The sequence below is a fragment of the Phaethon lepturus genome, unplaced genomic scaffold (genome assembly GCF_000687285.1).
Source record: "Phaethon lepturus isolate BGI_N335 unplaced genomic scaffold, ASM68728v1 scaffold20753, whole genome shotgun sequence".
In the NCBI taxonomy this organism is placed as follows: domain Eukaryota; kingdom Metazoa; phylum Chordata; class Aves; order Phaethontiformes; family Phaethontidae; genus Phaethon; species Phaethon lepturus.
In genome coordinates, this window is record NW_010528838.1 from 58004 (window position 1) to 71891 (window position 13888).

A 13888-nucleotide genomic window follows, 5' to 3' on the forward strand; every position below is an offset into this window, starting at 1 on the left:
ATAGTCCTTGGCAGCACAGCCAGTTGGTGCGGAGAAGGAAGAAAGAAATCTCCTTTGATTTTGGTAGAGGCAGAGAAGTAGAATGGGAACACTGAGATAAGACCACAGTACAGGTAAGTAACGAAGTCATATAATCATAGAACAGTTTGGCTTGGAAGGGACCTTTAAAGGCCATCTACTCCAACCCCCCTGCAGTGAGCAGGGACATCTTCAGCTAGATCAGCTTGCTCAGAGCCCTGTCCAACCTGACCTGGAATGTTTCCAAGGATGGGGCAGCTACCACCTCTCCGGGCAACCTGTGCCAGTGTTTCACCACCCTCATTGGGAAAAATTTCATCTGTATATCTAGTCGAAATCTGCCCTCTTTTAGTTTAAAACCATTCCCCCTTGTCCTATTGCTACAGGCCCTGCTAAAAAGTCTGTCCCCATCTTTCCCATAAGCCCCCTTTAAGTACTGGAAGGCTGCAAGAAGATCTCCCTGGAGCCTTCTCTTCTGCAGGCTGAACAACCCCAACTCTCTCAGCCTGTCCTCACAGGAGAGGTGTTCCAGCCCTCTGAGCATTTTGGTGGCCTCCTCTGGACCCTCTCCAACAGGTCCATGTCTTTCCTGTGCTGAGGGCTCCAGAGCTGGACGCAGGACTCCCGGTGAGGTCTCCCCAGAGCAGAGTAGAGGCGCAGAATCACCTCCCTCGACCTGCTGGCCACACTGCTTTGGATGCAGCCCAGGGTACAGTCGGCCTTCTGGGCTGTGAGAGCACACTGAGTCCAGCTTCTTAGTTCACTCTTAGTATTTTGAAGTTCCTTGTTCCAGCTCTCTCCTCAGCCTCAGCATTCTCCTCTCCTCAGCATTGGGATACTTTGAAGATTAAGCTGATGCAGTCATGATCTTTTCCTGTTGGCAGAAAGCACTGCAAACAGAAAAATAGTTAGAATCCACACTGAGCATTTATAATCCTGTGTTACTCAGCTACTCAACTTTTCTGAGAGGAGAGGGGGCTTATAGTAGTACCCCATCCTACAGAGCTGATGGCTTCATCAATCCTTGATGACACTACGCACACTGACAATTGTTTTCCTAATTCTAATAGTTTATTCTTCTTTCCCTGGCTAAAGTCCCAAGTGTGAGACCATTCATTGTAAGCAAGTGATCAGATTGTGCTGATTTCCTTGAGGTTCCCCAACTTTCCTTTGCTCACTCCACCTTTGCTTGCACAGCCCTTCTTGTTCATACACTGCAGGAGAGCTATCTTCCTCCTGCCTGTCCTGAAGAGTAAGGACTCCTTCAACAGCCTTCTGAGGTGCTCCTTCCAGCAGTTCCTTCCAGACAACGTCTGGTCACTGTTCGCCTCCAGAGCTCCTTGGCACCACTGTACCTAAGCAAGAAAAGCAGGGCAGGTCTAGTCATGGCAAACAGAGTCAGGCAAGAGTCCAGATCACCAATAAAGTCCATCTGGACAAGGCAAGGCTAAGGACAAGCCAGGAATCAGGATCAGCAAGGCACAGGCCTGGCTGAAACATAGCTCAGGGAAGGAGCAAGGGCATGGGCCTGAGCTTAAAAACATCTCCTGAGTGAAAGAGGGAGGCCTTCTCCAGAGCTTTCTCACCCCCAGCATTTTCCCCAGCAGTTTGATTCAAGGCGACACAGCTGTGCCATGCCAGAGCTGGCCTTAAGCACAGGCAGCCAAACCCCTGGGGGGGAACAAGGGGAGCACACTCGGGGCCCCGGCAGCAGTGCCCCATGTTCTGTGAGCACCCAGACACCAGAGAGCTGGCAGAGACCTGTTTCTCAGTGCCCGTGCTGCTCCCGTGAGGCAGGAACCTCACCACCACACGGGGACTGGCCCCAATAGCCCAGGGAGGAACCTCACGAGGATGCGGATTCTAGCACATGTATGCCAGGCAGGTATCACAGGGTCAACGTCTCACAGAGAACACACTGAAGCTTTACCCCCCAGTCATTTCAGTTTAGCCAACCGTCTCTCTTGTAGCACAGAGATGAGTTGTTTACAAAGCAAACACTGTCAGTCCGTTTAATTGGCTCTTTAACACGGTGAGAAATGTTCCCTGGCAGAGAGTTCCCGGGAAACCCTCCAAGATGTGAAATGGAGAGGTCCTTCTACAGAGGGAGGACAAACCAGGCTAGTCTCCCAGACCCAAACCTCACAACTGAATCATCCCTCCTTGGATGAGGGTGGGAGTTTGGGGTGGGGTGTAATAACAGTTCTCATGGGCAATAAGACAGTAATTTTTAACAGTGCAAAGGACGGTCATGTCATTCTGCCACAAAGGAGAGCAGCTCCCACGGTGCCCTCTTTTCTGCACAGCCTTTATGTATGTCTTTCAGTGTAAAGACATACAGCCCGGGCAGGTTCTGGAGCCAGTTAGCTTAGTGTGGGTGGGTCTGGGTCTAGGTATCCTAATATCCAAGTGTCTTGATATTACAGAGGGAGCTAGCAAACCCCCATGTTAGCAAGACTGCTTGACTTGCTCCATTTAAGACCTATCTGTTGTTGCCTGTAAGTTTGTCAGACTGGATCGTTCGGACAGGAACTGCTCACGTTATGAGGCATCTTTCTCCATACAGAACACGGTCAGAAGTGATCAAACTGCATTTTTTTTCCTAAGCAAAGGAAAAATACGTTTGCATGAAGCGGCGTCAGTTTGTAGAGAAACAAGAATGTTGCTTCGCAGCTCTGCTTAACCTTGTTCTTGAAAAAAATCCACTCAGACCTGATTCCTCTGAATCACCACGGCACACCTGAAGTCAGAAGCCCAGCCCTGGGTGCATGGCACCCCGCAGCTGCTGCGGGCCGGGTGTGACAGGAGGGACAAGAGGAATCTGTGTGCTGTGCTCCTGGCAGCCTTGCCTCGCGCACCTGCGAAGACGAGTGTCGCGTCAGCGCGTAGGCACAAGAGGTCAAAGGAAAGGTGCCCAGGCCCGGTAAGGCAGCAGGAGAGACCAATCATAGAATCATTAAGGTTGGAGAAGACCTTTAAGACCAGCAAGTCCAACCATCAACCCAACACCACCATGCCCACTAAATCATGTCCCCAAGTGCCACGTCCACACATGTTTTGAACACTTCCAGTGATGGTGACTCCACCCCTTCCCTGGGCAGCCTGTTCCAATGCCTGACCACTCTCTCTGTAAAGAAAATTTTCCTAATATCTAGTCTAACTAAGGAAGAAGGCTGGGAAAAGCTGGCTGGTAACAGGGGAACTAGAACTAGCAGGACAAAGAGGCAGGGCCAGGGTAAGGATCCTAGGAAGATACGAAAACCGGGATTTAAGGGGGCACATGGGGTCAGTCATGAAATGACCTCAGGTAACTGAGCCCTTTTCACTTAATTCGGAAAGATTCAGGTCTTGCTGATGACATACATGTGCCATATCAGTGATGCCGGGAAGGAGCTGCTAGGCTGCTGCGGCTTGCGTTTAGGAACTGGGGAGACAGCCTGCTGCGGCAGTGACAGGTCCGTGTTGCCATCCAGCGGCGAACCTCGCGTTTCCCCTCGAGCAGCGGAGCAGTACTTGAAGGGACCGTGGGGCCTGTGGCCCAAACACACAACTAGGCAAGGCTTTTACTTCCTGATGGTTACAAACACACCGTGATTAATTTGAACAGCAGTGTTTGTCTCTTGTCTCCCACCACCTTATCATCATTCAGATACACTGGCTCCATTTCATTTGACCAGAGGCAGACCACAGCACAAAAATCACAGTACTGGTGTTCCCACTGTTCTGTCAAAGCACAAGTCCCATTACTCCTGCTATGAAAGTATACCAGTTTGAGCTGCACTGGTTTCATTATTTTGGTTTAATACGTTCAATTGTATGTTGCATGCTGTGATGAAAGTCATTTGTCCTCCAGTTGCCTCTATGCAACAATTATTGACAATGCTGATAATGCTACACGTTTGTTATGTTGAAGACCAGAAGTACAAGCCTCTAAAAAGAAATACTTCCTTTTCTTACAATTTTGTCAAAATTCCATCACCAAGCTTCAGACTTTCCATGCTAACATCTGGTTGAACATTAAAGAATATTTATATACAGAGCACAAAAACTTTAATTTCCATAAGTCAGATCAGCAAAAACACATGATTTCACAATTCTTAAAATAAATTGTCCTGTGTTCCTAGAGGCTTCTGAATTAGGCAGCAGTTTAGCCAAAACCTTCCCTTGGAAGAAAAAAAACCCACAAAACCAACACACCATCACCTAATTCTGACCAGGTTTCAGCTCACACATGCTTAGAATCATAGAACAGTTTGGGTTGGAAGGGACTTTTAAAGGCCATCTAGTCCAACCCCCCTGCAATGAGCAGGGACATCTGCAACTAGACCAGGGTGCGCAGAGCCCCGTCCAACCTGACCTGGAATGTTTCCAGGGATGGGGCATCTACCACCTCTCTAGGCAACCTGTGCCAGTGTTTCACCACCCTCATTGGGAAATACTTCTGTGTATCTAGGCAAAATCTGCCCTCTTTCAGTTTAAAACCACTACCCCTTGTTATATCACAACAGGCCCTACTAAAAAGTCTATCCCCATCTTCCCTATACGCCCCCTTTAAGTACTGGCAGGCTGCAATAAGGTCTCCCCAGAGCCTTCTCTTCTGCAGGCTGAACACCAACTCTCTCAGCCTTTTTTCACAGGAGTGACCCTCCACTGGACCAGCTCCAACAGGTCCGTCTTTCCTGTGCTGAGGGCTCCAACCCTTAGAAACCGCTGGCACGTCATGCTGAAGATCTGTCCACAATTCCCAGCTGTAAGCTCCAAGTTGCAGTGGACCAACCCTACATACAGCCTGCGGAGCACGGTCACAGCTTCCCCCCGCCAGCTGCAGCGTTGCCTGTGTAGAGCCCTCCCTCCTCTGCCTCCTCCACATCTCCTAGTCAGGACATCCCAAAGCAGAGCGGTGGAAGTGGTGTGCAGTACTGCCCTTTTCTTCTTGGCATCTCGTACTTTAAAGGTGTCTTGAGCCACGTGAAAAGACAACATAACTGAAAAAAAAAGTTAGTAGGTGAGGCTTTGAAACTATTTGGCAATGGGATCCGCGCCTGAGGACAGGACAGGTGTACTGGGTCTGGCTGGGATGGAGTTAATTTTCTTCACAGTAGCCAGTGTGGTGCTGTGCCTTAGATTTGTGACCCAAAAAGCGCTGAAAACAAAGCAACGAGTAGCTATTGCTGAACAGTGCTTGCACAGCTCCCAAGCCGCCTCAATTTCTCACGCTGTACCACCACACAGTGGCAGTGGCTGGGGGTGCACAAGAGGCAGCTGACCTGGCCTAGCCAAAGCGATAGCCCACACTGTGAAACACCATGCTTAGTGATGAAAGGCCAGGGAAACTTTCAGAGTGATGGCATCTGTCTTCCCAAGTAACCATCACACGTGACAGACCCTACTTTGGTGGAGATGGCTGAACCCCTGCCTGCCCCTGGCAGGGGCTGTGCTTGCGTGTGCAGCTTTTGCTTTCCCTGTCAAACTGCCTTTATCCTGACCCACGGTTTTTCTCACTTCTACCTTTATCATTCTCTCCCCCATCCCCTGTGTGCTAGCTAACAGTGGTCAGTGAAAAAGAAAGCTTCCTCTGTACTACTATACTTGAAACTTTAAAACTCTGCAGGTGAAATGTTAACACAAGTAATATTCAATACTTCCCTGTCTTTTGAACCTGCAAAAAAAATGCACATTGGTTCTGGTCTACCACTTGTTTTTTGCTAATAATTTCACAAGCAAGGCATCTTACTCATAAATTTTACTCTACCATTCTAAGATCATACATGGGACTTATAAAGTAAATGCACTCAAGCGGTAGCATAGACAAAAGTTTTGGAATAGAAACCCCACTTGGCTGAATGCGTATATCCACAAAACACTCCTCCTTGCACATACAGCAGAAAGACACGTGGAGGGTGCCATAAGAGAAAAATGGAAGCAACTGGAAGCATGAAATATAGGTCCTTTAAATCTTCGGAGTGAAACTTCATACTTGATACATTTAATGTATGAGAATTGCTGGAGTCTACAATAATTTTCTCTCTGCTTCACTGAAGAGTGACAGATCTCTTACAATAAGAATCTATGGGCTTTGCTCTCGAGCAGCTGACGGGAGTAAGCATGGAATTTTATTACTGCATTATCAATGTTTTTTCCCCCTATACATTCAAGAAGGGAATTTTCTATCAATATTCACACCTAAGAAAAGATGCCACGATACTTCTGAAACAAGTCTTGAAACCACCAGTGCTAAATTGTGTTTTATTTCCAACAATTAGCCATTACAGTATCTGAAACAAAAAGTGTCCAAAATAAATAGCTGAAGATGAAGCATCAGAATACTACCGTCTTCGCTACTGCTGTGGCCCCCTTAATGTTTCTCACTTTTCAACCTTCACTCTTCAGATTCTCCAGGCCTACGGATATCATCAATCTTCAGAATCATTCTAACAACCTGAGTCGCCAGAGAAATCTGTTGTTTCTTACCAATCAAGGTTTCTATAACATGCTGCTGCTTCATATCTGCCAAAAAGAAGCAAAAGAATTAGACATCCTCGTCAAATCTAGATATAACTTTTAACAGGAGGCAGTAATTTCCATGTAATTTTAAAGAATGTTTAAAATTATTACTCTTGGCCACCATAGTTGAGAAACAATTTGTACAAACTAGAGTCTTAACATCTGGGTTCTTACCAAAGATCTTGGAACATTAAGATCCAAACTCTTTTCCCAACTAAGTCTTCTCCAACTGTAGCTTTTCACCTTTCCGCACTAGCTTTTGAAGAGTACAGTTTCCATATACAAATACTAGAAGTATCCTAAGGGCTGAGCAACCACTAAAGAAGTGGAAGTTCAAATGCCGTAAAGCAGAAACACCTCAAAGAAGGGTTATGAATTTACATAAACACAATGCCTTACATTGTGATCCAAAATTTACCACCTTTTTTCTGAGAAAAGCAACACAATAGAATTGTGAAAAGAGTATGTCCAGATAAAAATAACTTTTCATACATTGGGTTGTTCGGCTTCACATGCTTGTTACATTCTATATATGCATACATGCTGGTGTGAGCAACACTACACAAAGACATCTCTAACCTTTTGTTTCCTTCTTCACAAGCTGTTTCTGAAACTGGCTGTTTGTAGGGCTGCAGTGTAAACTCTATCACTAAAACTCCAGTATTTAAAACACAGACTGCTCTTGCCTCACAGTGAGTAGCTTTTATTCCTGTATCACAAGGTCAGTCAGCATCTTCAACTAATCTTGCCACCAAATAAAGGTTTTCAAGCCATTACACATTTTCCACCTGGTAGACATGCATATCTCTCTCCACCTGCATTCCCATTTATTAATGACAAGGGGCAAGAGTTCATAACTGAAGTGATGCACAGGTTAAATAGAAAACAACAAACCAACAAACAAAACAAATGGGCTGAGAGGCAAAAGAGTGTTTTGATCTTCTGAGAAAGAAAACCCCGTTATGCTCCTCCTTCTCCACACTGCAGTTCTTACCATTTGTTCCTTTCTGCAAACAATCAATGCCGAGGGCAGGATTATTTTCTTTCACTTGCCTAGCCCGCACTTCGGTCATAGTCTGTATCGGATTCATACCACTGTTCTCCGAAAGTGCCATGGGAATTACCTCCAGGGCATCTGCAAAAGCTCTCATAGCATACTGTTCCAAAGATGGGCACTAGGGCAAAAGAAATTTAAATTCATACAGCTATTAACTCCAGTGTTAGCAAAGCAGATTTTCACACTAGCTACAAAAATAGGTACGCAACATGCAGATTTTCTTGGCAATATGCATCTCAGTAACTGAACAAATACCTTTGGATGATAACTGCTTGCAAATTAAAACAATTTTAAATTGCTCTTATCATGAAAGGAAAAATGGTAATGACTTTATAAAAAGAGGTGGAGAAAAACTTTCGAGCACTGGTTATCAGTGGATGTCAGGAAGTTCTGGAATACGCACTTTCTGGAAGCTCTTTGAAGTTTTCTGGAATCTCTTAAAACACACTTAATCCTTATTTTCGCTTCATAAATAAAAGAAAGTTGTAACTGTTCCTTTCTTACCTTATCAGCTGCTTCACTGACTGCCAAGGCACAAGAAATCTCAGCTGCACCACCACCATATACAATACGATTATCACGCACAAGATTCCGGATTACACACAACGCATCATGAAGAGATCGCTTTGCTTCTTCAATAATCTGGAATTATAAAAATAGCACGTATTTTACAACATACACAACTGAAGGCTATAAAGACATATTTCCTAATACAGAAATGGAAACTGCAAATAAACTGTAGGACCTTTTCATGGCTCTAATGGCGGTCTACTGGTGCTATGCCACATACTATTTCAAAATATAAAATGTTAGACATCCAGTGGCAGAGACTAAATAAAAAAACGCACACTTTTTCAGTATTATTAGTTAAATCTATAAATTGAAATGACAAAAACTTACATGAAAAGATTTTCTATCTTGCATATTTCCAAGACACAAAACACTTCAAATGCCAACATTGTTTTCAGACTGCAATTTGTGTGAACTGCCAGCGTCAGATGCAGAAGGATTTAACAAGTTACGCTAACCTTTAAAGCAGTTTTTTTGCTTTCTTAAACAACTCTTCAGACTAGGGTTTATGTTCTTTTCTTCCTAAGGTTTTTCACTCAAAATAGAACTTGACCTATACTAACCATAATGTAGCAGTAGTAGTACAACCAAGAACCAGGTTAAGTATATCAGCATTTAAAATAGTCTCATTCAGGGGTAGTGGAGGTGGTTAGTTTGTTTTTTTCATTTACATAAACAGGACTAAATCAGAAGTGACATACCTAGGTCTATAATAAAACCAAATCTTTAAAAAATGCTAGTATGTTTTTACTCCTAAAAGTGACCCTCCCATGAGAAAAAAAAAAAAAGAAAACATCCACAGGTAAAATAATTTCTCTATTTATGAACTATATGGTCTAACAATGAGAAAACAGTTTTCATTCAAAAACATAGGATGCGAATCTAACAAGTGACTTCTAACACATAGTCACAACTGCCTACAACCCTCCTCCCCTTCTATTTGTCCCCACTGCAAGTAAAATTTAGACAAAAATAAGAGTTAATATGCTTTTGAAAGACACTACATTCTGCAACTTATGTATCAAACACTCGTAACAAGCTAAGCATCTCACCATTTTATTTCCTCCTCTAATGAAAATGGTCACAGCTCTGGAATTCTGACACTGTTCAATGACAAGCATTCTGTCCTTCGTTGTTCCAAAGGAGATCTCTCGGACAATACCCGCAAAACCCAGTTTCTCTGCCGTGAGTTCACAGAAGCGAGGAACAATGCGTCCTCCAGTTGCAATGGCGATTAACTGAAATTAAACAACCATCAATTATTTTGCAAAGACTTTTTCATTATGTTTTTCATAACATAAAACCAGTGGAAGAGAATCTGTCAAATGTCTATTCCAAAACATTACCTTCCCATCACTTAAAAGTATTTCAGGTGATGCCTTGTTTCTGCAAACAGCAACACTAAAGCCGAAACATTCCTACCCACATAAAACTTTTAACAAGTAATATATGTACACTCCAATTATAAACTCTAATTCCATTCCCTGTAGGTTCTTCCCACAAGTCCCCAAGGATTTTTCGCCAATACCTATCCATACACATGATTATACAGTTCTACCCAGAAAGCCTGGAGTTTTAACTGGCATAGCCTATTCCTTAACAAATGTTTAAGAACTGGTACAAAGCCCAATTTTACAAGATTCTACTTACTTCTATTTCAGGTCCACCAACCCAACGAACAGCAGGCAGCTCATTCTGGAGCAGCAAGTGATTTGCCTCATCATCAAAACCCCACTGGCAAATAGCAAGGTTTGCACCAGTGTCTTTTATCTGAAAGCAACACACAACATCAACCTTCTGATCACAACTAACACAGGAATGGAAAACAATTTCTTTACAGTTTTAATTCTCCTAATTTTCTCAAAACACAAGTCTGAAAGAGAAACATCTGGCATACACAGACATGAAAGTAAATTTCAAACCAGGGTGTATCTCTTACTGACATAAACTTCACCTTTATTCATAGCCTTACAGCTGCTTCTATGTTGCCTCCTATCAGGATGATTAGCTTGCTTCCAGAAATAAATCAATGCACTATGCTGTTTTGTGTAAAGACTATGAAAAACATAGAAAACAGAGAAATAAAGACTACCTGTTTCACCATCTCTTCAAACTTCTCCTTTTCGTATTTCTGCAGTGCCTTGTAATCTTCCACAGATGTGACATCAAGCTTATGCTTGGTTTTAGGCTTAGGTGGTTCGAATGGACAAGTCAGGATTGCAATTTTAGCATCTTTAAGCTCCTGTACAATTAAAAAAAAAAAAGTTTTGACCTCACCTTTTTCTTGTATTTGCACAACATACAGACACATCGTTAAAGACACAGGGATAAGAGGAATCCTGAACATCATTTGACTGCTGCTAAAGTGACACTAACTATACCCAAACAATTTCCTCAAAAGTCTCTCTAACCCACTTATAAAAGAAATTCCACAGCTTCAAGGCACTGTTTAAGCTCTTAACAATATTTACTGGTCTTTTTTTAATGGTTTAGATGTTTAAAAAAAACAGAAAAAAGCTTCAATGAAACTATTACTTGCCCTCCTATCCACCATGACCATTGAGAATACTACATACTCATCTTCACAGCCACCTTTCATGTATTATAAGACATTCTCCACCAGTCTTCCTTTTTGTAGGATAAAAAGTGTCACCTACTAGAAAAATATTCTGCAACAGTGAATATTTTAAAGTGCCTCCACCTTTCTTGAAGTACACTGCACAAAGACTGGGAGACCTTACCTACACCAATAAAAGGACAGCTTCTGGAGTGTTCCAAGCAGGACAACACAGCAACTCACAAAGCTTAAGAACAGTAGAAGCATTTCTTGATACTGAGTTGCATTAAGCATCTTAAGCACATTACACACTATGGATGATTATTTCTGCTTCAGCATGTAACTCCACCACTTGTCCTCACTTAGTTGGACAGTGATTTCCACTCCGCAGCCGCCCACATCATTTCTCAATTTCCCAAGATGGTTGTAAATTCTAACTTGGTCTCTTCCAACATGAAAAATTTAATGCTCCTCTCCCCTTTCTCTGTTGATGCATGGATAAAAAAAACAAACCCAACCACAACGCTGTTTAAATACTTAAGAAATGCTAGGACAGCATTTGAGTGGGCTAGTCATTCTTCTTTAAGCCGTTACAGAGGAGAGACACATACACAGGGAAATCACTTACTTTAGGCATCTGTGGATGACTGAAATCTTTATCCACAATCACTCCTTTAACCAACTGTGTATCTTCCAGTCTACCTCCCACTTTGCCTTGTACTTTGATCAGCTCAAAATCAACATCTTTACGTTCCATATCTGCTACTGTCAGTACAGCATTTACAGCTATTTCTGCCATTTGTCTGTGGCAACGGTTAACTCTAGGTTTAAAAACAAACAATAAAGTTGCGTTATATTCCACAACTTGGAAGAAAAAGTGATTCTATCAATCTCAAACCGGAAAAAAGTATCACTATAGATAATGACTTTTCTATTCTGCACTAAGAGAGGGTCCTGCTCATTTGCTCACAGAAATAAAAAGTGCTAAATATCGCAGAAAACGGAACATGCAACACGGTTTGTCTATACAGTCTTGTGGTCATAGTCAAAAGATGCAGCAGATTTTAAACAAGTGAGGAGAATTAACTGCTAAGAAACATTCAAGTCACAGAAACCACTGTTACAACAGCTTTGCAAAGAAGGCCCATACAATGCCTGAGTTTATATAATACATGTATGGACTTATGGATCCAGTAACTATCCTAGAAGTTTTTTTAGAAAAAAGTACTTTGAAATATAACATGCAGTTATTTTTAAAAAGGTATTCACTACTCTCAGAGTTTGCTATGATGAATAAATACAGAACTATCAGAACAGGCAGAATGAAATTGATTTTGTAGTTGTTTAACCTCATGGAATTGCCCCCTTGGAGAAAAAGGGTTCACAATTTCTTATCCTGAAATATGAGTCCACCAAGGAATTCACCAAAATCAAACCAAGAACCTTCAGCAGACACTCTAGTAACACAAACAATTTAACAATCCAGCAAAACACCAAGCAAACACCAAGATTTCTCCTTTCAACTCAAAGTGTTTTTAAGAGAAATGTAAATATTCTTCTGAAGGTTTTGTGACTTACACTTTAGAGCCTAGAGTTGTCTTTGCTGTCTGGATCAGAGGTTCTATGTTCTGTGGATCAACTGGAAAGCTGTCACTGATTTTATCTAGATGTTCAATAGCAATGCGGGCTGCCTGCTCGTAACCGTCTGCTATTCTGATAGGGTGAATACCACGATCTAATAATTGCTCAGCCTGTTCCAGTAGTGCTCCAGCCAGAACTATAAAACAAAATTTTAAAATAATGTTTATTATTCCACAGATTTTTTTAATGCATTATCAAAAGATTAAAAAGTACACCTTCTGATTTTTTTTCTGTAATATATTAACAGTTCAAGGTTTCTTAAATGACAAAAAAACCCCCAACCCTAAAAAATCCCTCCTACGTGCTATGCTTAGAAAGGAAATTGCATTACTTTAGACCAAAAAGACGCACAGGCACCAAGGTGGGACAGGTAGAAGATTATAGAAGAAAATTATGCAAAAAAATTTTGAAAGTACAGCGAGGACTCTCAACATTAACTTCAAATGTAGCCATACTTAGAAAAGACAGAAAAGCATCTTTCTGGTTAAAAGACTTTGAACACAAGAACTGACAAGAATAATGAAACAGTAAATACTCTAAAAATGTGCTGCTGAAAAGCTTACTTTTACTCACATAAGATTTTGTAAAATAGCTGAAGAAACTTGATCTTAAAGCTGGAAAGGCTAAGTTAAATATAAGATCTTTTCTTACCAACCACTCCAGTAGTTCCATCCCCAATCTCATCATCTTGAGATTTAGACAGCTCCACCATAAGTTTGGCTATCTGGTGATCCACATCCATCATATTCAGGATGGTAGCACCATCATTGGTCACAGTCACCTCGCCATCTTTGTCTACCATCATTTTATCCAAGCCTAAAAAAAATACATTCAAAGCATGAAGGAAAATTTAGAAAATTTCCAAAAACTATTACTGAGAAAGAACCATTAAAATTATTTTGTTATTACCATTGGGCCCAAGGGATGTTCTCAGAGTACTTGCTACAGCCTTTGCTGCCATTATGTGAGACTATAAAAGAGAAATAAGTTAAATCATTACCGTGCATCCCAAAATCATAATATTAATTAAGAAAAACACAAGGGAAGAAAAAGCTAATGCAAATATGGTAATTTAATTAGCAACAGCCAATTATAACTGAAAAAGGCAATATATATCAATATAGTCCTATTGTTTTTATGCCAGAAACATTTCCTGTGCCTGTCCTTGCACAGCTTGCACTTATACAGCTAAAACATGCAAAAGCAGAGCAGCTAGATCGACAGCCCCAAGGCTTAAAACAGGGAAGCAACCAACGCTAAAAGGAAAAGCGAGTATCATTTTCCTCCACTGTTCTACCAGTATTTAAGCCACACTCATTCGCGCAAGGCCACCGCTACTCGCTGTCTGTAGCCCTGGTTCAGCCACGGCCCTTTTTTGGGAACAAGGACCGAACTTCAGGCGGGGAGCGGGGTTAAGGAAGGAATGGGGGTTGCTGCGGGGAGCCCCCCGCCCGCAGCGACCGGGGACGGGCCGCACCCACAGAGAAGACGACCCTGAAAGCCACACGACGCAGAAGCGGACTCACGGCATGGAAACCCCA

At 42.4% G+C, this 13888-nt stretch overlaps 1 protein-coding gene across 1 annotated transcript; it reads right to left on the reverse strand.

The window, feature by feature from the left end:
* Positions 1–6235: 6235 nt before the first annotated feature.
* On the reverse strand, positions 6236–13313 carry CCT5 (chaperonin containing TCP1, subunit 5 (epsilon)). Its single transcript, XM_010283780.1, has 10 exons — positions 13257–13313; positions 12999–13163; positions 12285–12483; positions 11335–11527; positions 10242–10391; positions 9800–9919; positions 9202–9387; positions 8084–8221; positions 7517–7697; positions 6236–6525 (listed from the first exon to the last, which is right to left on the reverse strand). Exons 1-10 carry the CDS (start codon positions 13306–13308, stop codon positions 6398–6400), a joined length of 1512 nt encoding a protein of 503 aa, XP_010282082.1. The 5' UTR covers positions 13309–13313; the 3' UTR covers positions 6236–6397.
* Positions 13314–13888: the final 575 nt, after the last annotated feature.

Excerpts from the sequence above, each read along its gene's own strand:
- CCT5 (XM_010283780.1), bottom strand. The coding sequence starts at position 13,308 with ATGGCAGCAAAGGCTGTAGCAAGTACTCTGAGAACATCCCTTGGGCCC. Across the intron at positions 13,164-13,256 it reads AACATCCCTTGGGCCCAATG|GCTTGGATAAAATGATGGTA; the intron begins GTAATAACAAAA and ends TATTTTTTTTAG. Across the intron at positions 7,698-8,083 it reads TCAGTGAAGCAGCTGATAAG|TGCCCATCTTTGGAACAGTA; the intron begins GTAAGAAAGGAA and ends CTTTTGCCCTAG.